General features: G+C 33.7%; 1 protein-coding gene across 3 annotated transcripts in view; it reads right to left on the minus strand.

Annotated features, from left to right (window-relative positions):
• Positions 1-8: 8 nt before the first annotated feature.
• LOC116854067 (protein lap4) overlaps positions 9-26,006 on the minus strand; it is a 28,993-nt gene continuing 2,995 nt past the window's right edge. The window contains exons 1-34 of one of the 3 annotated variants that reach the window (XM_032835590.1): positions 24,909-25,054; positions 23,101-23,179; positions 22,867-22,956; positions 22,671-22,791; positions 22,058-22,350; positions 21,813-21,946; positions 21,577-21,688; positions 21,230-21,396; positions 20,982-21,130; positions 20,798-20,908; positions 20,462-20,680; positions 20,043-20,276; positions 19,352-19,436; positions 18,578-18,742; positions 18,195-18,370; positions 17,918-18,055; positions 17,684-17,833; positions 17,498-17,578; positions 16,462-17,301; positions 15,062-15,169; positions 14,808-14,987; positions 14,153-14,182; positions 13,427-13,585; positions 12,961-13,341; positions 12,571-12,723; positions 6,896-7,342; positions 6,462-6,573; positions 6,136-6,192; positions 5,782-5,896; positions 4,300-4,405; positions 4,031-4,144; positions 3,778-3,915; positions 3,314-3,514; positions 9-1,889 (exon numbers count right to left, since the gene is read on the minus strand). In XM_032835590.1, the coding sequence (XP_032691481.1) occupies positions 1,617-1,889; positions 3,314-3,514; positions 3,778-3,915; positions 4,031-4,144; positions 4,300-4,405; positions 5,782-5,896; positions 6,136-6,192; positions 6,462-6,573; positions 6,896-7,342; positions 12,571-12,723; positions 12,961-13,341; positions 13,427-13,585; positions 14,153-14,182; positions 14,808-14,987; positions 15,062-15,169; positions 16,462-17,301; positions 17,498-17,578; positions 17,684-17,833; positions 17,918-18,055; positions 18,195-18,370; positions 18,578-18,742; positions 19,352-19,436; positions 20,043-20,276; positions 20,462-20,680; positions 20,798-20,908; positions 20,982-21,130; positions 21,230-21,396; positions 21,577-21,688; positions 21,813-21,946; positions 22,058-22,350; positions 22,671-22,791; positions 22,867-22,956; positions 23,101-23,179; positions 24,909-24,960 (5,970 nt within the window). In that variant the 5' untranslated portion in view covers positions 24,961-25,054 and the 3' untranslated portion in view covers positions 9-1,616. Of the gene's footprint in view, positions 1,890-3,313; positions 3,515-3,777; positions 3,916-4,030; positions 4,145-4,299; positions 4,406-5,781; positions 5,897-6,135; positions 6,193-6,461; positions 6,574-6,895; positions 7,343-12,570; positions 12,724-12,960; positions 13,342-13,426; positions 13,586-14,152; positions 14,183-14,807; positions 14,988-15,061; positions 15,170-16,461; positions 17,302-17,497; positions 17,579-17,683; positions 17,834-17,917; positions 18,056-18,194; positions 18,371-18,577; positions 18,743-19,351; positions 19,437-20,042; positions 20,277-20,461; positions 20,681-20,797; positions 20,909-20,981; positions 21,131-21,229; positions 21,397-21,576; positions 21,689-21,812; positions 21,947-22,057; positions 22,351-22,670; positions 22,792-22,866; positions 22,957-23,100; positions 23,180-24,908; positions 25,055-26,006 lie in introns of those variants that run through there. The other 2 variants (XM_032835588.1, XM_032835589.1) reach the window with 2 other exon arrangements.

Below are 26,006 nucleotides of genomic sequence, written 5' to 3' on the forward strand. Positions count from 1 at the left end.
TCAAGCGCATATTAAATATACTACATTCACAGATGTAATACCTTCTGGTTAAACATCGAAACCACCGAACTATAATTATGATAATTTATATTTGCTCGATTTTATAGTGGCTCCTCGATGTTAATAATACGCATTAAAATTAAAACTTGACATTCTTTTTACTCTTGAATCATATAGATTTGCTTTTACTCAAATAAAACAAATGAATGCGCAGATTAGAATATATCTTCGCGTAAATCGTATATTTAAAAAATCAAATAAATAAAATAACTTATAAATAATATGATGGGCCACCGACCAACTTAAGATGTACAATTGAAACATCGCCACTGCTCACTAATTATTTATAATGTAATTTACAAGATATTATCAAAATAATTATAGAAATAATTTTAAAATACTTTTTTTTTGTCGCAATGGACATAAATAAGTGCAGTATAAGAGAATGGACGTTATAATGCACACATTATATAAAACGTAGTTGTAAGAGCCTTATGTATATAACATTGTAACTATATAATCTTATCACGTCTTAAAATGTATTCTTTTTTTTTTTAATAAAATTACTATAAATATATTTTCAGACGGAAAAACGGAAGTGCATGATCACCATGCGTATAAGAAATGCAATCACGTTCAACGATTCCTCGTTGGTATATTAACTTTAACATCTTTTTCTTCATTAATATTTCTGTTGTGTGTAGATACCTAGCTACTGTGTAAAAATGATATGGCAAAATATTACAAATATATAGATCCTTGGAGATGCCCTATATTTTGCTATTATTTACCCAAAAATAAAGATATTGGAATCAAGAGTAAGCGACCTTCTCAAAGATCCGCCTCGCAATTTAAATCTATCGTGTCCTGCTATTATTTTTTTACACAAATATTAATGATTTACTTATTTTTTAAATTTGTTTTATTTTTTTATAAAATATCAAATATCTATGAATTTCAAAGTTAGTAAAATTCCGAGTGAAGACGCGATCCAACAACATAATTGACAATGATGTACGAAGAAATGCAGTAACACGATGTTAAACATTAAAAATTTAACATTAAAATTCATTACATACATCGGATTCATAGAACTGCATTCGATGCATACATATATGTATGCAGGATATAATACAAATGGTAGAGCTACACACAATTCTAAAGATGTTGAACGTATCCGAACGTATCCGAAGGATCAAAAAGTCTTATTACAAATGTCTCTTATTTTTTCATTAAATATATAATACGTCCGCGTAGAGTTTATATAGAATCAAGGATGTGCTACTTGTGTATATTATATATATATAAAAAAAGGAAAAAGAAAACGCAGGTACGTCGTTACATCACGATAATGCGTACCGATATATTCGAAACGTTCAATTCTTGTATTCTCAAATATACACATATGTGTGTATGTATATTTATATAAATGAACGATTTTATTTCTATACGTGTATGTATGCATGTATGTGTGTATGTGTGCATACCTAAGTAGAACGATACACGATCGATTCGTGTAATTGCCAGATATTAAAGTAGTAAAAGCTCCGCCGATTCTTACCGAATATATTTAACATCAATGCTTTACATCTACTCGTTAAAATGCGCATCTGTTGTCAATGGCGACCTTTCTTCGATCGCTTCCGTTTCTTTTTCTTCGTAGATGCAACCGTGATATTCGCATTTACCTTGGCAGAAGCCACTTCGGTCGCGTCGGCCGTGCTGTGAGAATCTGTTTTCTCTTCTACACCGCTCACAGTCGCGTTGTGTCCCGCAATATCTTCGCTCTCGCTCTCGGCATCACTCACACCGGTGCCGGTTATACTTTCCACGTCGTCCTCCGCGTTGCTAAGTTCCAGGGATATAATTTTCTCCCTCAAAGTCTCCACCTAATCACAAAAATGCACACGCTATAATCAGCAATGCAAATTAAATTTTCGCACACTGTGTTCTAGCGATATATAACGGTGCAATCACGATTGTTTCGCGGAATTTGCATGTAAAATATATTGAACGTGAAATATATTGTGCAAGTGATAATTTAAAAAACTTGCTGTGTCTATGAAACATAAATATAAAAAATTCAGGATGTCCCAGATCACCTTCACAATCTCTCGTAAGGACGTAGAGCGGATTGGATGAATACAAAAGTCCCATATTGTTCTGCGATATTCTCAATAATAACCGAGAAATTAATTGTAAAAAATTAATTTCTCGACTTTTATTGCGAATATTGCAAAACGACATAGAATTTTTGTGTTCATCTTAATCCGCTCTACGACCTCATGAGAAATTGTGAAGATGATCTGGGACACCCTGTATACACAAATAAATAAATAAATAAATAAATAAATATATATATATATATATATATATATATATATATATATATATATATAAAGATCTAGGATATTGACGAAACATCATATTCGATTTATGTTAGTTTCCATCGCGTGTATTAATGTATGTGCATCGGCGACATTTTGCTTCCGCCGTCCAGACTTTACAGAACAATAATTTAGACTTTAGACTTTGACGGAAAGGAATATATTGATGGAAAAAACATATAATTTTTTGTTCTATGCCTTTCGACCTTCTTTCAATTGGTAATTCTGTTATGTATCACTCTCACATGCAATGAAAAGCATATCTAATGGAAGACGATACATAGGTAAAGTCAATAGTGCACATGTTACATAGAGATGCATAGAGATAGTTATATAAGCTTAAAAATACATGTATAAATATATGTAAACCAAATTACCCCATAGCTCAGAAGGAAGTTGTTAGTGAGATCAGTAGAAGTGACATTCATAATTCAAGGTGGTGCATAACGTATCATCGAAGTAAGCGACGGAGTCTTGAAACAGTAAACACAATAATGATTGAACAAATGGTACACATACTACACAGATACCTGTAAGCGCAATGAGAAGATCTTTTTAATGATTCCCGTAAAACTGTACTTTTTGTAATGTGTACGCGCGTAAGATAGTCTGGACTTACAGATTGTCCTAAAATTAGACCGACAAGCTAATTTTAGGACACTCTGTATAATTTATCGTCTAGTATCTACAGAGGATGACTATTTGTACCACAAATTCATCAGTTCGTCTGTAGTATAAATATAAAGGGGGGGGGGGAAGGAAAAAATATCGAGAAAGTGCAGTGCACGGAAATAGAAAATCGTTGCAACAGTGATGTGATCTCTGTTATCGTGCTCTTTTTTTCTCTCTCCTTCTCTTCTTCGCTCCTTTACCAAATGTGTACTTGTATACTTTAACGCTAGTGCAAGTTTTAGGAATAATAATACCTGACGCTCAATGAGCTTCTCGACGTATTCAACGGTTCGTACACGACGTTCGCCCGTCACCTCATCTAGATATTCCTCGGTACGCCGAGTGACCTTCTCGTCCACTACTTTCTCGGATTCGCGTATCTCTTTAGGGGGACCCACTTTACTGCGCACAGCGAGCTTAGGAAAATCCGCGCTAGACGGCCGTAACGTAGCGAACTATGATAGCAAAAGACAGACAAATGGCAACCGTTGTAGTAATATCATTCTCTTTCTTCTTCTCTTTTTTCTTATGCAACACTGTGTTAGAGCTTCAGGCGAGCAGGACAGCAATTAGTGAAACAATCGGGTTAAATACACAACTCCGACACGATTAAAGCTTGCGGGTTAATTGTATAATCTCTTTCTAGAGGACTCTCGTTACGTATTAATTGGATCACGAAAATTAACGTTTTGTCTCGGGATATATTCCAAACACTTACTTCGACCGGTTTCTCTTGTTCGTGAGTAAAATCAGCCGTGGTATCGATCGCATCGGTCGCATCACGCCTATCTTCGTGCTTATTAGTGTCCATTATTTCACTCATCTTTTTGATCACCATTTGTGCCTGAAGCGCATCCTACAAGTACAAAAAGAGTATTAGCGTGTTATCAACAAAAATATAGATATATGCAATTAATTATAATGATTTGTTAGCGCTTCTAATGTATACAGATATCAACCTCCAGCTTTACCTGCTCGAGAGATTTAAGACGTGCTTGTCGCCAAGCGGCGCGCTTCTCCGCTCTAAGTGCTCGCTGTTCCGCCGGACTCAAAAGGTGCTCCTCGTCTTCGTCCGAGATAAGGCCCTGTGTTAGCGAAGAACAAAAGATCAGTTTCGAATAGAGTGGAGCATAATTGTCGTGATTCGTGCAAGATTTCTGACTGTAAGCCAGTGTTATTGACTTCAATATATCGATTATACAATTTTAATTGAGATATAACAAATGCATTGAGATGATACCTCTTGTATTAATCGTTCTTTCAAACGACGTTCCGCTTTCGCCGTCCTCACACTGCTGGGAACATTCTGGACAAGAGGGATCGAAGTTCGCGAGCTCAGTCGGCTACTGGAAGGTAACGAGCATGCATACTGACGAATGATTATGCATATGCTATATAGACATAATGTTTATTCGAACAATATACAAAAGCGACATAAAATTAGTTTCCCTTTTCTCTTATTCAGTCTATTCAGATCGTTCGTGGCAATTTGTAGTGAATTCATTTTTTTCTTCAAATACCGATGAGACAGTTTATGCGAGCGCCGCTATTAAAATACAGGAGTATCTTTCACGTTATGTACTAGCGTTGAGACAAACGACATGGACGTTTCGACACAAGACACTTGACGTTGAATCTAACTGAAACATTATTTAGCCTAGGAAGTCAGGCAAGGAAATATTCCAAGATACTCGTAAAAATGAGAGCTCGAGAAATGTTTCGCAAACTACATTCTTATTGGCGTTTCATTTTATCTTGAATCTGTTACAGATTTCATCTGCATAAAACTCTCATATTTGTCTCGTGTGTAACAAAAATCCGATACAGAAGGTTCACCGCGTAAACCAAAACCTAGTATGCATAGGCGTGAATATACAGCGTAAGAGCGTGTAAAAGCTGGTGCGGATTCGCATCCGGAACTCATTGTCGGCAGCAAATAAAGGTGCAAATAAATGTATAGTATCAGGAATCATGCAAAACACAATTAAATCATAAATGTCGGACGTTGGTGAAGCTTTTTCCCGGAAGATGAATATTTGAGTATGTTGGGATCTTGTACAGCGATTATCTTGCGAATACGACGTTAATTAAGAACACTGATTGCGATAAACAATCGTGTATATGCTACACCAAAATTCAAGAAGCAAACGTGTCCTGAATCTCACCGACCAGCTTGGGAAAGACGAAAGGAAAACTTCACCAACGTGTTTGCGTAGGCGTGATAAACACGTGATCTATTTAGTACATCACAACACACGCCACGTACGCACGCACGCACACACCCACACACATATACACGCACGCATAGAAATTAATATATTCTAATGTTAAACAAAACTATATACATCACTATAAACGTATTGTACACACACATAAAAAAAGCTTATTCGAAAATACTGTGTATTGTTCTACGTGGACTGTAAAATCAGTCTCATCACATATATATGTCAATAAAAATATAAAATAATAACATAACAATAAATTTGTAACTTTAGAGAAGCTGCCCGTTATAATACCTAATCCGTTACGCAAGTTATCTAATTCTTATGTTACTCGTAAATATATATTTAATATATAATTGCGTAATTTCATACTCTCTTAATATAATTTATATTAAACGATAAATACTGCCACTTGATGCACACGTAAATTGCATGTCATGATGCATCTTGCATTATTATCGAAATAGAAATAATTTTAATGTGAAGAGTGAAGAGCTTACTTAGGTCGGCCATTATCCTGATCATCCATTGTGTCCAAATCTTCGAGACCTTCGTTTTCGTCAAGCTGTGCCCATGACTTGAGTTCATCTCGCGTCAAAGTTGCGATCTTCTTTTCTGTTAAAATAAAAGTTTATGATTGACGATACTCAACATTTATGTGAGGTATTTTTCTAGCGATTGTTTTCTTGCGATTATATTTTGTATTGCAAAAAAAGCGAAATCGAGCTAAACGTACACACAAGTAGTTTTGTTAGTTAACTATCTAGCTAGTATTAATGTATTAAAAAGGACTATATGACGTAAAATAAAAAAAATGTGATAATTCAAAAGTGTATCTTCAAGTAATAGTTTACCTTCCTCTTGTTTCATTTTCTCTACCTCGTCTTGACTTAAAAAGGTGAATATTTTATCTGTAACAAAGGTATGTACGCATACATAAAATTATCAGAAATCAATTAGTGTTGTACTTTATATTAGGATATAAACTTTATATTAGAATAAATAAATCATGAATCGTTAAGAATATTTAGAAAGGTAAATCATGTATTTCATAAACGTTTCAAGTTCTATTTGCTCAACATTTTTTTTAACATTAATTCAAATTAGATAAACTAACATTAATCCAAATTAGATAAACTATCATCTTTCTTTTTGCGTGCAGGAAAATATATATTCTCACCTGGTTTAGGGGACGGCTTTAAATGTTCTTCCATAGCACTTTCGAACAACTTCTTCTTATCACTGACTGACATTTTTGTCAGTGGTGGTGTTGGAGATGAAGCTGGAGATTGCTGTGTGTGTAACATTTATATTAATAAATATCATAATAAATAATAATTTCCTACGCAAATTAATATTACACTGAATTATATTCATACGCATGTGAAATATACGTGAATAATACATGAATATGATTCAAGATAACTGTATAATATATGATGTATGTCATATACTGCACATTCCAAGAAGTGTATCTCACATTCCATAAGAGTTGTTATAGTTTCATTATATACGCAAGAAAGTTTAGTTCAACAAAATGCATATTGACATTCGATAAGATATACTCGAATAATGAATAATATGTTAGTAGTTAGACATGCTTCTGAAACCCACCTCAACCTGAAACTTGCCATCAACAGAACGTGCTATCTGTCGTTTGCTAAAGGAAGCCGAAGTATCAAGATTTCCACTGCATTCGGGAGCAGTTAAAGGCGTCGGAGGAAGTCGGAAACGTGCGTGTGCAGGTTTTTCGTAGGACGCAACTCGCGGAGGGGAAGTAATAAATGTATCCTGCAACGACTGAATTTGCCGCTCGATCGTAGGCGACGCAGATTCAACACGGGACGGATAAGCAATGCAGTTCGAGCTCTCTTTTAAAGACGGCGGCAGGTCGGCAAACGTGATACTGCGTTTCGACAAAGACTTTTTCTTCGTCGGAGAAGGTAAGGTTTGCATAGAGGTAGAGCGTTCGAAACTCGCTGCTTTAGCAGGAGTAGGTAGCGTGGATGACTTTGACGAAGAAAAGTCCTTAGACGTTCCAGCTGTCTTATTCGTTCTTGACTGGGTAAATAACATGGAAAATTGTATTAGTCAAATTATATCAATTAAATAAAATGCAATATAGAGCGAAATCAAAATATACATATCGAGAAGTAATTCTTCATCACGTGCGAAGCAACCGACAACACACAAAACTATTTTATTATTATAAATCATAATAAGAACACACGACAATACTAATTGTTTCACCACCATTGCATTAACATTTGAAGGATTTTCTTACGAATTTCGAAGAAAGTATTACATTAACGATCAACACGATGGAGGTGAGACGTTGTTTATATTGCTTAAAAATAACTGTACAAAAAAATCGTAATAAAAGGACAATCCACAATAAACATTCAGCTTATTATCAAATATGATAGAGTCAAGCGCTAATTAATTCACTGGTAGTTGAACCACCAATCTAGTTGATAACTAATGCAGATTTCTCTAAAAAAGTTGAATATATGTTATATTTTAAAACAGATTTATTTCGAATGCTACATGTGTATGTGTGTGTCATACAAAATCTATGTGGAATTCAAACAAGAACTTCAAACTTATTTGTCGAATTATTTGCATCATGATCATATGTATATATATACGTTCAATAGTATTTCTTTCAATTGTACTATTATTGCAATAAATCATGCAACCTCGCGCATAATTTAAGTTATAAACACATGGTCAACACGTTAAACACGTTCTTTCATTTTATGTAAGGCTATCCTATATTTGTACCCTATCCATCGTACGTATCGACGTAGTGGAGACTGTCGTGTATGCCTCGAGTACCCAGGGACACCCGGTAATTTTTTACTCGTCTCACTCTACTCTGCGAGATCACTCGTTGGACTAAATATGGACTAAATATTATTATGCATTTATATTATATACCCTGTAGAATAACTGTGTGGCTGTGTTTCATCTCGCCTGGAACTTTATAATCTTTCCACAAAAATGTTTAAACTATTTGTTAAAGGAATTCTTTTTAAGAATTCCATTCGGTTTTAATCGCTCTTATTGCTTTATTCTTTATATTCGTGCAAGATTTAAGTGTAAGTTTGCACAGAGACATAGGTACACGGGCATTTTTCCTTCGAAACAATCTTCAATATTTAAAAAAGATCTAGCTCATAATAACGATAGGAAATGTGTGCTATCTTAAGATAGCGTTAGAGAACAACGGAGAAAATATTACGCATATTCAAGGATTAATTATTAAGGATTGAAACAAAAAATAGAGAGGTATAAAAGAAAATGACAGATCCGGTGAAAATTGTTTCACGGTACAACAGTCTCCTCCACTGCAAGACACTATATGAAACAACATAATAAATTGATTTCAGGTGAAACTACATTACAATAAAATAATGCCCTCCAATTATATTTTTCCTATCTAAGTACAATTATGAAAAACTATTCTCATCTTAATACATCTTACAACAGGAATAACTATTAACCACTTTCAGAAAAATTCTGTGCATAGGCAAATCGTCTTAAAAACATCCAAATTTCATTCCTATGCCAATCAACTGGAATTTCAACATTAACATCTTTCAGATTATTAGGTAAATATTAGTTCTTATCTAATAATTTGTAGTTATATATAAAACATCTGGTCCATTAGAGTTATGTGAACATATATAATGCTTATAGAAAATATATGTATATATATATGCGTGTGTATATATATAGATACATTAATTTAAATTTGAATGATGATATGATTTAATTGTAATACTAAATGTACTAAATATCGAGACCATTAAAAAATCTAACTCAGTCAAAGGCCCATATTCAAAATGCATTCGCAACAACATTATAACTCTTAATAGATTGAGATATTATTGTTCTTTCGTTAGGGTCTGTACACGCAAAATATGATGGTAACAGTAAATATGATGGTTTTATAGAATAAAATCGAAGGAAAATGGAGACATCGTAATTTTTTAAATAAATAAATAACAGGAGTCCCGAATATGAAGGACTTTTCGCTAATCAGATTTTAACGCTGATTTTTTTAACAATATAAATTTTGATAATAATCAAGATATTTCATATTAAAAGTAAAATACCGAAAAATATGCGATTTATCAAAATTTAGCCGAAAAAGATCAACTCCAATATACAAGAAGAAATTATAAAAACGCGACATACCGTGATACTTTCTGACATATATATGTAATGATCAGTTGATGATTAATGAAATTGTGCAATAGTAAGTAATAATCGCATTGTGCGCTTCTTTAAAATTAACAATGGTATATAGACGGTAATTCAACTAGGAAATATGCAACTAGGAAATATATGTATATACATATATACATACATATATACATACGTACATATATATATACATATATGCACACATTCATACGTACATATGTATATATGTATATTCTTTATATATATAATTTATTTATCTCGGAATTATATATTCTAATTCTCTTATAACGCGTTATATTACAATGCCTTGTTAGAGTAAATTTAATATTTGCCCACATCTTAACAGCAAGGTATAAAACAATTATCTGCAATTTCTTTTTATAGACGTGTTATGAAGAATATCACGTGGTCATAGAATATTATTTTCTTTTACTTTTTTTTTACAAATACGTCATTATCAATAAAGGATTTCGTGTAGAAAATATTATATGCTCTTTTAAAGCATTTAGCCAAATGTAATACAGAACCAGTGTGCTTTAACTAGAACATTCATAAAGTATCTCTTGCAAAATTGACGGCAATTTAAATTATGCTGTATCCATTTTTATAGTTATTTTGTTATATATGATTAGAGAACGTAGACGCGTAGATATGTAACGCTTTATATCAAGTATATAATTAAAAATTCTGCTTGAATTATTAAACTATTGATTTAGGATTATAGTAAAAAATAAGAATGAAACTATAAACTGAAAGCTCTTAAAAACTTGCATACATATAGATTCTTATTATATTAAAAAATTTGTCAATTCACGTATCACAAATCATCTATTTTTAGAGTCATTCATTCTGTAGTTGAGAAAAACCACAATCAAGTTAATTAAGATTAATTGTGGTAACCATATTTCATATGTATCGCATGAATTTAGCGCAAATAAGTTCTAAGAATTAATGTATAAAATATTACTAAAAAAATCTCGTTAGGAAGATTTTGCATTACAATTCTTTTATCTATCTATCACAGAAATATTTTCCCTTATTATCCTCCTATGAACGAAAAAAAACGAGTTTTGTATACGTGTATATATATCGTATATACGATCAATGCCTAGTCGGGCAAGATATCATACGTTTATGTATTGTGTGATCCGAAACCCCACTTTTATCAAAGCAAATAATTAATTGCGGACTTTTAACCATCAGCCATTAGCGTACTCTCGATTAATACTTAATATTGTAATGGCAGTATCAGTAACAAATGGAGTAACAATAACTATGCCGTATAACACTTCTGTGGACATATAAAAACGCAACAAACAGTGATTTATATGCCGAGTTTAATGCTGTAGTAACTCTTAGAATATTTTATTATGGCACAGTCCCGCGGAATCAGAGGCATGGACGCAGACACAGGGAAAATGAGTAGAAAGACGAACGACTCACTCCTGTTAGAGGGCAGCCAAAGTAGCACTATCATCTTCCACTGTCTGTAAACATGTGAAACATCTCTCTCTTTTCGGCGCTCAGGAGAGCATGCGACGCTAAACACATCGACAATTGTACATTTCATGCACCACGTAAGGGTACCTATAGTGAAATCATTTAACAGATCGTATTTACACGATGACAGAGTAGAGTAATTTATGAATAATTCCATGTAGTTCGATACAGAACTCCTGTCGCGTAGGAAACGTAAATGCAAAAATGCAAATAAGTTTATGTCGAATAGTCAGAAGCTTGGAGAGATAATGCCAAGTCGAGTTTAGTGAAAATTTGTACGAGAACGACTCAGTTCCCTCTCATTTGAAATGTACTTTCATATTGATATTTTATGTATTGAGCCACCTTCTAATTGGAATAATACTCTTTTACTTGAAAACTAGGAATACGCCGACGCCGCCGGCTATAATAAAACTCCTGGCGTAGCGATAAAATATGTTCTTTAACGACGGGCGAAGATAATTTAGATGTACAATTTTGTGAAAAGTATAAGTGGAATATTATACATTTTTTTCAAAATAAGTTAAGATATCGAAAAACTTCCATACTTTTTCTCTATCTTTTACTCTGTTTCTTTAAATTTTTATGAAGAACTCTACAAGTGCGCTTACGCGTATACGGCTGCATGTGTATCTCGTATGCGTTTTATATGTAACGATCAAAGAAAAATCGCTACATATAGTAAGGGATTAAAATTTCCTAAATAAAACGATTGGCTGGTAAGTCTGGTTATGTCCGGCTAAAAACTTCAAAGATCGAAAATATTTAGTTTCTATAAAAAAAAATGCTGTACAATAATTTACGTTTCCCCTAGATTTCAAAATTTTTACCTAATGACAAGAAATATCGTATATATCCGTATTTTTTTCACAAATCGGCAATATTGGATAAAAGAAGTATAAATTATGTAATAATCGTGTTGAGAGAGAGAAAGCCATGCAAAGCAAACAAAAGAAAACAACGCCAATTATAAAAAAAAAAGGATGCATGGATTATCTATGTATTAAAAACTAACTAACAAGTTATTAAAGTTAAAATTATGATACATGCAACATTATAATAAAAAAAAGTTGTAAATATTTTCTGCTTACATGTAAGTTATAATAATAATTTTTGTCACCTATTATATCATTTTTATTTCCAATAATATGTTCATATATACAAAGTATTCCGACACTACCATCAACATTAGAAAATTGCGAATACTATAGACTCAAATAGAAAAAAGATATCATTATTTTAACGTCAATTTTAATTGTTAAAAAATATAAACCCAAAAATTTATAAAAAATAAAATATAAATATATAAAAACACATAGAAAGACATCTTTAACAAATTAATCTTATAAAATCAACTTAAAATTAATGTATAAAAAGTCAATAAAACGTAGTATCGAATATTTTCTCTAAAAGAGAAGTACATTTCTTAAGGAAAAAATTGTTTAAAGAATGACTGAAGTGAGTGACGGTAGTTGCGGGACACTCTGTAAACTATATGTGTTTTCAAGTTGGTTATACTTTAAGAAGTATGAGATATAGAGTGATTTAAAGAAAATAATGGCTAATATAATACTTACATTAGGATTCTGAGGTGCTAACGTGTGTTTGCTCATAACGATAGTGGTAGTTTTGAGATCTTTGGTACCCCCAGGTGATTTTGGCGGTACCATGTCGACAGGACTGTTCGATTTGCTTACTAATGATTCTGCTGCTCGTACGACATCTAATACCTATATCAAAGCACAAAATTATAAGAATTATTATAATGTATATAATTTTATATTTGTAATAATGCGTCTCGCAATTATTTTAATCAGTTAAAATTCAAAGTATCCTGGCTTTTTGTTACGGTTATCTTAATTTATGACGTCAGAAAAGAAATAGAAATATATGCTATAAATTTCCAAAATTAATGAAAAATATAAGCCTATAAAATATTATGTACAGATCAATCGAATAAGTCTTACTTTCTCAGGCGTGGATTTTTCTCTTTGTTCTACTAATGCACGTTCTCGTTCTTCTTGCTCCCAAGCAACAAGTTCAGCCTTCATTTCTTGTTCCTGCCTGAGTGTTGCAGCTTCCTCGTCGTCACGGTCTAAACTAGATACACTTTGCGACAGAGATTTATTGCCATCCGCGGCTGGATCTCTTAACTCGTGGGGCACTTTAGCTTCTTTAGAATCTCTACCGTCGGATAACGGTAATATCGGTTCAACTTCGCTTTTATCGTAACCTTTACATACAACTAATGTGATCGTATTTCCCGAGCACCGAAGAATGTTTACGGCTTCTTGATGAGTTGCACCTAGTAACGATGTGCCATTGACCTCTAGTAGCCTCATACCAACCTATTAAAAAAATACGTTGATGTTTAAGCATAAATATATTGAATTAAAAGAATAAATAATACGCGAATATTACAAATGCGTTTACCCTTAATCGCCCGTCTCTCTTGGCTGCACCACCAGTATTAATTTTCGATATAAAAACACCCTCATCGGTGTGATCGAGAGGATTGCCTTTCTGCCCTCTGAGTCCTCCTTTAATGTGCATACCAAGCTTTTCTCCTGCTTCCTTTATTATTACTAATTCCTAAAACAAGGTAAATCAATTTTCTTGATAAGACATTACCGATCTTTTACCTCAAACTTTTGTACAGAATCAGGGAAAGAAAGGATATTACAAAACTACAAATATTATTGTTACATCTTTTCTTTTTAAAACTATATGTATTCTATATCTGTATTAGAAAATAATTTATTTACACTTAAAGACGATTGACATCTATTTATGTATTTTTAATGGTGTTTAAAAATTTACGGGCGAGATAAGAGAAAAATTTAACACTGTAAATCGAGGGATTGGCAAAAATGATATCTTGAACATTGACACTTAAAAGATTGCAAAAATAGACAAGGTCCAACTAAATTTTTCTAGAGAAGAAACCGTCTTATTCGATATTTAATAATACTAAATATAATAGCATGACACAAAGCACAAAAAGCTATGGGGAACAAAATATAATAAATTAAAATAACAGAAGATCAGCATAAGCAAAAGCGAGTCATTCGTAACTTAATAATGAAGTTTGCAGCCTTGGTGTAGGAACAAGCATAAATGAGAACGTAAAGTTACGGGTCAAATGCATCGAGTACTTACTGTCACAGGGATGTACTCTATTTCGACCAGCTTGTGGGGCAAATTATAAAAAAAAAAACCGCATTAGGTAAGGAAATAATCACACGTAAAAGCACCGAGTGCCATTATGTTTGCAACTAACAAGCATTCTTTAAGAAAAAAATGTTAACAGAACACGCAGAAAGAAATGCTTCTGAAGAGTATCTCACTTGTTGAGTAGAGTGCCTAAAGTTCTAAGCATAAAACAGTTATATAATGATTTTTTTCTAAGAAACGCTTTGTTAAATGTGCATATATTTGCAACATAACTGTGAGTAGTGATCTAAAGATTGTAGAAAATCACTTTACTAATTTATTGTGTGTCACATTCTGAGCGAATATTTAAGAAATAATATAGTACTATACTATATTTATATATTCCAAAGAATGTATAATCACAGATCATTATATATAATATAAAATATATCCATATTATATATAATATGAAAGTAAAATCAGTTTGCTAAGTGATGAAAAGAATATACTAACTATATAATATATGCATACGTGTGTAAAACGTGATATAAAATATCTTTATATTTAATATATATTGTAAACTTATAGATCTATAAGCATCACTAACTTAAACAGCTGTTTAATAGCGATATTGTGTTCAATGCTATTGCATAATATTTACCTGATAACACTCTGGAAGCGGATCATGTTGAATGGTAAGCACAATTTGATCCCCTGGTCTTAGAAGTTCCATTACCGCTTCTTGATGAGTAGCCTTGGTCACATCAGTACCATTTACCTTTAGTATCCTATCACCCATTCTTAATTTACCAGATTTGGCTGCTATACCACCAGGAACAACCTAATATATTTGTACAAAAATAAATATACGAAACAAATAAAATTTTAAATTAAAAAGAAACTATAAAAACTTACGTGAGATATAAAAATTCCAGGTTCCTTCGCACCGAATGGAGTACACGAATGATCTGTCCCTCCTATGATACTGAAGCCCAAAGAGCCTTCTTTCACAAGGACAACATCCTAAACGCAATAATCACTAAATTGATTATACATTTGAACAAAGCTCTCAATATTATAAGATGCCAAAAGTATTAATGGAATAATAAGAGCTTAGAAGAGAATTTTCAGGACATAAGAAATATAACATAAGATAGCGAATATACACATCGACGTAAATTATATTAAAGTAAAATTACAGCGAAGACGGCTTTACTTATTTCTGCTCATTAAGATGATATAGGATGACAAACAAGTCTACACTACTTACCTATTTCCATGCCAGAGGATAAGCAACGTGTTTATGATAGTCCATCGATAGTTAAATTGATTCTAACTAAAGCCATCGTTAATATATATATTTTTTTGTTTAGATTAGTTTATTGAATATTTTTTCGATCAATTTACGGAAAATATGTAAAACTAGACACAAAAGAAATATAGCTCAGCACAAATATTCACGTACATATAAAAAGTAATTATAATATAAATATATTTAAACATGCAGAGAGAACAACTGCAAAGTAGACTAAAATTTTTTTAGAGCATATAATTCTTTTATATTCGTTCTTTTTAGGTTGCAACTTTGCGCGAATATTTGCTTAAATATTTCTCAATTGTGTATCTAATTATGTACGAGACAATTATGACTTGGACAAGATCAGGTTTAAATAGTAGGGAAGGATGAATGATATATAAAAACAATGAAGATATGAAATAATTTTTTCCAGTTATATTTTTAACTATTTTCTGCGTTAAAAGTAAAACAAACATAAAATATTAAAAGAAAGATTCAAAGATATAAAAATATACATTTTAATTAATATTAAGAAATAATTTCTGTGTAATTTGGAATATATATACTTTTCTGTATATTTGACCGAAATTAAAGCGTACGATTGCTTTAGAGTTATAATTATCATCGTAGCATGGAAATAAGCTAGAAGTGAAAAGCCAAAATATTATTGAACAAATATAGATGAGGAGAGATTAGTACATTTTTTTTCACTATTTTTCTCTTATTTGTGAAAGTGCATATATATATATAAACGCGTGTAAAAATTATTTTCTTATTTATGTACGCACACATATAAAAAATAAAATCAAGTGCAATAGTAGTTTTCTCAATTTGTTCTTAAACTTGAGAAATAAATTCGTGATGACAAGTGCGTGTGATACGATTCGAAATCAACGTAAAAACTTATGAAAATGAGAAAAATGATGAAATATAATGAAAGTTTCTATACAAGGATAGAAAAGGATCATGTCAATACAAATGTGCATATATTTGATGCATCTAACTACCAGGCACATACCTCGATAATAAGTGGTTGCACCAACTGGTTGTCGGTCACTCGAGTTACGACGGTCTCGGTGAGCGTGCTCTTTGTGATGGTTTCAGTAACTTTACCAAGGGTGGTAGGAGCTGGAGGAAAGTTAACGTCTCCAGGCAAATTATCGGGCTGCTTTATCGTCACTGTCACAATAGGGCCCTGATGGGAGTCTGGTGAAGGCGAGGATGTTGGGGGTCGAAGGAAATGAGCGGGTATCATAGCCTGAAATTCCTCGTTGGTGATTGGCTTCGGTACCTGTATGTCTTCCTGCGGAGACGCTGGTCTCTGTGAGGATTCTACGCCGGGAGTCGTTCCTGCGGAACCGACGTTGTTCGTAGGTGCGGGAGGTGTCATCTGCGAAACACTATGTCGCGGAGCAGGCTGCGGATATGCTTGATTAATTGTCGGGTTAGGGGATATTGGCGAAACATTCTTCAAGGCGCTGCCCGACTCGGTTACGCCATTCATCTTGGGCGTGTCGTTAACATCGGATTTTACGGGTAACATTGGCGGCGGCGGTGGTGGCGGCGGCGTCTTTGATGTAGGACTGGGCGACAAAGCTTTATCGGCGTCTATGGAGCGACGGTATCCACCGTATCCGGGTCTGTTTGCCATATAGCTGTTAGCATTGTACAGCCCTGTATAAGGTTTGGGTGCACCTATAACACGTGGCGATTTTTCGGAAGGAGTTACGACATTGGCAGGATTCGCTTGAGAAAGCGGTATTTCCCGTTCGACTACCAATCGAACAAATCTTTCCAAGCCGGTAAGTAAAGCCACTGCTTGCTCGTGTTTTGCTCCTCTCATTTCTACTCCATTAATCTGCAAGTTACGATTATTTAACTTGTGCGATTGATATTACAGATAGAGATAGATAGATAGATAGATAGATAGAGAGAGAGAGAGAGAGAGAGAGAGAGAGAGAGAGAGAGAGAGCGCGCAGGTTTCGATAAATATAAAAATTGAATTTTTTCATTTGAAAATATAAACTTAACAAATTCGGTAAAAATATACTCACGGATATCACTTTGTCTCCAACTAATAGCTTGCCATCTTTTTGGGCAACTCCGCCATCTGTTATTCTAGAGATGGTTATTGTCTAAAAACGTCGAAAATATAAATATAGATATATGTGGTTATATGGATATATAAGTAGATAAAATAGTATTAAGAAGCTTGTATTACAAAGAAAAAAAATGCTTACATCGCTATTATTCTTAGATGTGCCTTCTCCGCCAGAAATACTGAATCCGAGCCCATTTTGATCTCGTATTAATGTTGTATGAACAAGAACAGGTACCATAGGTTCACTGTTCGTTTTTATAGTTGCTAAAGGTTCGGGGATCTTTCTCGTCTGTAAGATACAGCGTATTAAAATCAAAGCAGTCATACTTTATTAAAAAAAAATTATCGAAAGTACCAGACACGAACGTGTTACCTTCGCAATTTCATGAGACGTAGATGTATCACCATTTTCTAAAGTATGCGATAATGCTGTGGACGAAACGTATGATGTTGCACTTGGTGCTCTACTTGTACTCAAACTAGAAGATACAGAATCTTTTCTTATTGGCGTCTGTAAATAATAACAAAAATCATGTCATTCTTATTCATTTAAAATGAATATTATGATTCTCTATCCAGATCGATGTAATATTACTATGAAATGATAAGGAAAATAATAGAGATATAAAAAAAAAATTATTTCTACATACCTCCTCATATGGTGGAACTATCCTTGTTACTTCCCTTATGATAACTAACACAAGAACACGTCCACACGCTTTCAATACTTCCACGGCATCGTAATGATCTACATTTACTACCGATACTCCATTTACGGATATTACTTTATCCCCTATCCTTAAACCAGCCAGATCTGCAGGCCCACCTAAAAATACACAAAATAAATAATTATTACGTAAACGAATGTTGTAAAATATAACAAAAATATTTGTACAACGTGCAATAATGCAATAAAAAAAGTTAATAGAATTAATAAATAATAAAAAATGTTAGCGTTGAATATAAAATTATTAGATATAAAATTGAATACATTGATTTTCATAGAGTTAATCGCTTATATAGAAATACTTACCTTCGGTAACTTTTGAAATAAATATTCCCTCATCTTCACCTTTGAAAGGTGTCGATCCTTTACCACCAGCAATTGACAAACCTAAACCACCTGTCGTTCTTTCTATATGAATTTCATATTGCTCCTCTCGTATTTCCAACGTTGGCTCAATGTCAGATGTTGCATCTAAAATAGTAAATCTCTAATTAGCAACTTTTTTTGTGCAGCACGTTAATACATTTTTATCGAATATTGATGAATACATAGTACACTGTTACGAATTCCATGTACCGACATTTCTTTGTTCTGATATTTTTGTTTCTAATATAACATTTATATTGTTTGGACATTCTGTCAAATAATTCTTTTGTTTTATTCTATCCGCGAAAGAAATATCACACGCCACATATAAACGAATATTCTATCAGAATGTCTCAACTTCCATACTAAATGTATATACTGAACTATCGAGAGATACACTCTGATAACTGGATTATAACTGGAAAGATAAGATGGTAGGTGAGTAAGACTCTTATCGTGTCTCCCTCTTTTATCAAATGATAAAATTCACACGACGTGAATGGCCTTTAAAATTAGAGATTCCTCTTTCACCTAAACAATTTTATCACTACTACAAGATAACAATTATATAATCTATAATCTCGATAAAGATGGAATAAACAAACGTCGATTAATATGCAAACACTTAAACTGTCTTGTGGGAAAATGTGATATATAATAAATAAACTTTAGTGTAACTATGCAATTACTGTTAAATTTCATTCTCACATTCACCTTGACTATGTGTATCAAATGTTTCCGTGGATTCTACTTGTATTGGTGCAGGTATAGAAGACTCAGCGTCAACTTTTTTCAATGCCTATAAATACAATATATATATAATATATAATATATATATATATATATATATATATATATATATATATATATATATATATATAATATATATATATAGATATTAATACTAAATATGATTTGAACACATCTTACAGATTTTTAATACGTTAATATGTTAACTATTAATAAATATAGTGGACATATGATCGATAGAAAATGTTCCTTTACAAAAATTAATTATATCGTTATATTCCACGTATTGTCTGTCGAATATTTATTATCATTGTTGATTCATATGTATGTCATATGAATCATGTATCATTATAATTAGAGTACTCATATATAATAATTTTTCAACTCTTTAATACTTTTCGGACTTATGTGAATATATATAAGATTAAAAATTATATTAATCTTAATTATGATAAGAAGTTTGGGTTTTGGTATTATAATTTTTCGGAATAATTGCATATTTTCAATATTTTAGGAAACTTATATTTCGGCATTGTTTTGGTATTCAGTCTTTTCGGGACATTTTTCGAATTTCGAAAAGATGTGTCCACTATAAATATTTTTTATGTATAACTACGTTACAAATTTTTTATTTGTTGATAAGTAAAATATCAACCTGTGCGATAATGGAAGCTACTTTCTCTTTGTCAACTGCTTGAATGCGTTTGTTTTTTAGGTGATGTGGAGTGTCTCTACGCTGCAGTTTATTGGGCTTATTAGAATCACAAGTTTCATCATAATTTGAATCTTCTACAATACTGAACTCTACGTGTCTTTGCATATCTTCATTCTCAGACTCTTCTTCGTCCTGATCTTTTGATTCTAAGACAGAATTTTCAGTTCTTGCATTCTGTGAAAATAATTTTCTTATATTAACAGGATCAGACATAACGACATAAGTTGTGAGCGTACGTAGATATGCTTTAGTCGATAACTATTTTAATTAATATCAAATATCGACATATCGAATAAAAGAAATAATTGATAATATAATGACTATATATTATAATCAAAAGATTTCTATAAATTACTTACTGCGTTAAATTCTGTAGCATTCTGAATGTGCGGAGTGTCTGCCTCTTTATTAAACTGAGCACCAGTATTTTCTGATTCTGATATGGGTACTTTATGGTCATTTTGTACAGTACTATATTCCACGGGTCCCTCTTGCTCAGAAACAGACTGTGGCATGTCTGCAGAATTGATTGGTATTTCCGATTCAGTTTTATCTAGTCCAAATGTTTGAGAAACATCCTGCAAAAGTTTTACGTTAACTTGCAAACAAAAGTAAAATAAAGCCATTATACTATATAAGAGCTAAGTGCGAGAATAATTAGAATGTTGTATTTTCATAAAATGCTAAAGATTTACCTGATCATCCGTAGATGCCGACCGGCTTTCACTTTTTCCTTTGCTGAATAACTTATGTGCCTTAGCTTTCAATTCTTTTGGATGTGGTGTGTTTTGGCGTACAAATGGCGTCTAAAGAAAACGAAAAAGTTAAAAAGAAAACAGTGACATAGATTACAAAAAAGAAGAAGTTAAATAAACATACCTCTTTATCAGCTTCTGGTGGCTCATCAGTAAATTTCACTGAATGTGTCCTTGATGCTTCTCTTTCTTGCCAACCTTCGTCATCGCTCAACTCGCGCGTTTCACCATGAACATTTCTCATACCAACCAGCATTCCTAGCCTACCTGAATCTATAAAGCAAGATAAACAGAATTATGTGTCAATTGTTTGCTTTGTTCCACCTTAGAATCAATACACGATTAAATACGACGAATTTCTCGATTACTAACCATCAGGATGGAATTCCAATTGTGGTAAAAGAAAACATGTTAGCACTTCTTGTCCCGTTTCCTCATCAACGTCCGTTTGGAACGTTAACATTGGTTGCGCCTGATTTTCACTTAACCATACTGCTTTCAAGCTCAAGGTAATTAAGGAATATGGTAAATAGTGTAACCTATACAATATAATTGTAAACAATCATTTATTTAAAATTAATAAGAGATAAACAACATAGATGTACTTAATCAAGATGCTATGTTTCAAAATCTTCCTTTAAAAAAAAAAAAAACTCTTTGCTAACTATAATAAAGCTGATAATAACTACAAATCGCAAAGTATAAGAGAGATGGTATACCTGTTACCAGATACGTCTAAAACATGAAGTGCGCTACATTGTCCCACTTCAGTCGGAAGATATTGTAATTTATTGTCTCTTAAAGACAGTACGCCCAACTTCTTCAGATTTCCTATAAAATGAAAAAAATACAAAAGTTATATAATTGCGTTGAATCGTTTCTTTAAGATTTGCATATTTTTAGTCTATGTAATATCGTATGACGAAAAGTTGCCTTTTATAATTAAACATCTTACCGATTTCTATTGGTAGAGATTGCACGCTATTTCTATCAACATTCAAATTATTTAAATTGTGAAGTTTGCCTATAGATATTGGTAGCTCTAAAAGAAAATTCTCTGTAAGAATCAGCTCTTGTAAATTCTCGCACCTGAAAAATATACAATAATATAAAATATACAGCAAGAGCTTTCCATTTTTATCTAATAACTCATGCACAATTTCGTTGAGACGAGACAGCGGAGATTTCACGTTCACTCACCTTCCTATATTCGGGTTTAGAGTAGAAAGTCTATTTTGATCTACTTTGAGAATAGTTAACTTTTTGAGTTCGCCGAGTCCGTCAGGTAACTTCTCGATGACGTTCTGCGACAAGTGCAGATCCGTCAACGACTCGAGTCCGCCAATTTCATCGGGGAGATCTTCTAGGCGATTTTCCGAAACGTCTAAGCACGCCAGCGTCTTCAGTTCACCAATTTCAGGCGGTAAGTGTTGTAATTGATTGTGATCGAGCCACAACTCTTGCAGAGCTGGTAACTTTCCTATATGTGCAGGCTGAGGAAAGGAAGCGCAATAAAAATAGCCGATTCCTTTAATTCCATTTATAACCGAGGCTATAGTTTCGTCGCTCGACGTAAAAACCACAGCACGAAATCAAATACAACTAAAGAGGCAATTAAGTACGTATGATGTAACATTTATAAAGCATTAAATGTCCATAAAAATTACATTTATAATCACAGCGTGATATGATACTGAAGATAAAATTACCCTCTATATACTATTTTTTTTTCCTCAGAACCATTATCAGAGTATTATCAATGATAGAGACTCGGGAAGAAAAGAATCGTTCGTAAAATTACGATCGTTCTTACCAATTCCTCAATTTCATTATCACCAAGATCCAGCCGCTCGAGTTTAAAGAGCTGAGAGAGCGACTCAGGCAAGGATTTGAGCAAATTTTCTCTTAATTCCAGTGACTGCAATGCTTCCAAGCTAAACACCAAGAAAAAAATACATTATCCACACGATAATCGGATACTGCAGTTTTTAAATTTACTTCGGTATTACCTTCCAAAATCAGGTGGCAAGTTCGTGAGGGACATGTCATTAAGTCCAAGCACAGTTAAATTTCTTAGCTGTACGAATCCTGCTGGAAGCCTGAAACAAGTGACAAAATCAAAGTTCACTTTATGTCGGGTTGGAGAGAGACGAGAATATCTGCTCTTGACAACATCGAAAGGCATCATATACGATGTGAACAGATACTTAAAAATAGCAGAGAGATAAGAATAATTAAGTAACCTTGGAATAGGATTACTACTGAAGTCTGCCACCTGTAGCGCCCGTAAGTTCTTGATGTTCTCAGGAATGTCCGGTATATCTGTGAAGTAAGATAAGCATTGGTTGATTGTAAGCTCATCAACGATATCGTTTCCAATATTACTCGAGCAATAGTGTATTACTCAATATTGCTCGAGCAAGATAAGCAAGAAAGGAACGAGAGAACATAGTTATAACACATCTTGATCATAAACGAGAAACGGTTCAAAAATTACATTTTTACAAAATGCATGGCTACAGAACAGAGTGTTAGCTCTCGAAATACGCGAGCTTTGGTAATTAACTATTTTGTAAATGACTTCTCTACGTACAAGCGGTTCTGCTCATTTAAATCGTATTCAACATATTCCGTTATATAAAACAAAAAGGGGCTACACGACCTGTTGCGTTTCGCTTTATGAACGTTCAAATAGAGAGAGAGAGAGAGAGAGATTCCGTCATACGTGCGAGTCAAACGCACCGCGACAGTGACCAGAGGAAATTATGTACAACAAAGCGTGATTCCGCCAGTAAAAATCCACTGCGACAAACCAGATTCCCTCAGCCGTTGACTTTTTTCATCGCATGAGAGCATGTCTCAACTAAAAGTCCGGAATCGAGAATGTTTCATCTTGTTAATGCTTCGAGAAAATAAATTAAAAGAAATCGAATTAAGAATTAAGCTAATTTTCAACAATTTTAAACGATATCAAATGATAATGATGATGAGAGATTGGCTGCAGATCAGCTGTAGAAATACATTTCAACAAAACAAACTTGCTAAAGTAAATATTATCAAAAGGAGCTTAATTACAAAAGAAATATTCAATAAAATCTTTGACATTTCAAACTCCAAATTCTATCCGACGTTTCATCAGAATGGATCCAACACAGAAAAAGTGAAAAAAAGAATTGCGCCGTGTGGGTCTTTTGTCGAACATTTTGTCGAACATTTTGCCGAGAGGGAAAAGAGAAACAGAGCGATGCGGAGTCAGGGGTCGATTCCATAAACAAAGAATACATGGGTGAATGGAGATGCGACGGTTCACAGACAGCCACGGGTGCATATCACACCCTTTTTCCATCCGAGCACCATCAATTTTCAGAAGCCATCGCGGCATCGCGGCTAGCCGACGGTAGCCCCTTTTGATGCAACCGCAATAAACATTATAAATAGCACGAAACGTCCACCCTCGGCCTTTGTAATTTGCCTTAGAGAGAAGGTGACGGGAAACCACCGCTCTGTTGCGTGTTTGCGGGAGTTGAGAGAATCGGCATAAAAAGACGATAACAAGATGGTACGAAGAAAAGAAGAAGAAAAAAGAAAGACCTTGCCGATTCACACCCAAATCATTAAAGGGTAGCGGTGAAACCCCCGTTGACTTTTAAAGCGTATTTACGAGCTGCACCTTCATTCTCTATCGACTTGATTCTGACGAATCGAAAATCGACGAGTAACTTCAGCTGCTGAATAATAACGGGAGACACACGTATCTACGATCGCGTTCCTTGAATTTCGAAGCAATTTTTACTCGGGACATCCTCTGAAACGCGAAACGGCCTTGAACTTTTCAATGAGAAATTGCGTCCAATTGCTTCAGTACGAGCAAAACTGACGTAATCCCCGCGAAGGAGCTTTGAATGGAGGTAAACATGGATTATGATGAAACAGAGAGAAGGGGAAAAGATGAGGAGGAAGAGATACGGAGGAGGATTTAGAAGACGAGTAGCTCAAGTGTGCAATGAGTTTATGCACGCACACACAACGGCTATCTCAATCAAATGACAACCTCCTCGATCCGAAATTTGTCGTGGTTCGCGCACAATCCGCTGATTTTTCATGCGTCTGAGAGCGAGCGAGCGAGCTGATGCGTTTCCTCCGTCCTGTTGCGTGTTACATCGCTACACGTTACTATTATTCTCACTTTTATAGCGGATTCCGCGATGAGTCAGTGCGCGGATATTGTTTTGTAAACGGGACCTAAATACGTAACGTATCCTAATGCATAATTGATCGTAAATACCTGCCTACCGATGGTGTGATCCGCGTCACGTGACGCCAACGAGCGACACGACCGACGGATCATCACCGAGGAAGTGCGTGGTGCGAGAGGAATTCAGCGTCACAATGATATATCGATTTTTGCAATTGCGATAAATTACAGAAAGCGCTACAAGTACTCATCTGTCATTGTACAATATATATCATATGTGCCTCGACATTTATTTATTTATTATTCGATCAATCAATTTATTCTTAATTCAGCTTAAGCCAAGAAGTAGGGACTTGGTTTTCAATTTATTCCTTAGCTCACATATCCATCTCTGATTATTTATTATTATTATTAAACGAAATTTGTATTAAAGCTCCTGATCTCTCGTTGCAGAACTGTTGACCGATGACGTCGTAAGCGTGGAAATGCATGCCCAGAATTTCTGGGCAAGTACGTCGAAGTAAAAAATTCTTATTGCCAAAGTATGATTTATTCGGTGCTTTCTCTGGGACAGATTCATTCGAGCGCACTTCGATTGCGAGTGTAATTTTTTCGACATAGGAATTTTGGGCATGTATTTCCTCGTGTCATCAATCAAGATGGCTGCGGTGTGAGGAGTCGGAACTTTAAAAGGCTCTCGGATATTCAATCATTAAGAATGAATTTAAGTCAATAAGAGAACTACGAAAGGATGTACGACAAAGTTCGTCGACATTATTATTCTTCTGCAAGAAATTACTCGCTACCAATATCTTTGTACGGCTTGTATTGTTTTTAATTAATTCTCATTATTAAAGTATAATTTATTTAACATTCTGGGACAGATTCGCTTGTGTGCAGTTCAATATAAACGCAATTTACTAAAATTTCTTACGATTTTCAACCTCATCATTA

The sequence above is a fragment of the Odontomachus brunneus genome, unplaced genomic scaffold (genome assembly GCF_010583005.1).
Source record: "Odontomachus brunneus isolate Ranch 3 - 2012 unplaced genomic scaffold, Obru_v1 Obru_scaffold_007, whole genome shotgun sequence".
Lineage (NCBI taxonomy): Eukaryota > Metazoa > Arthropoda > Insecta > Hymenoptera > Formicidae > Odontomachus > Odontomachus brunneus.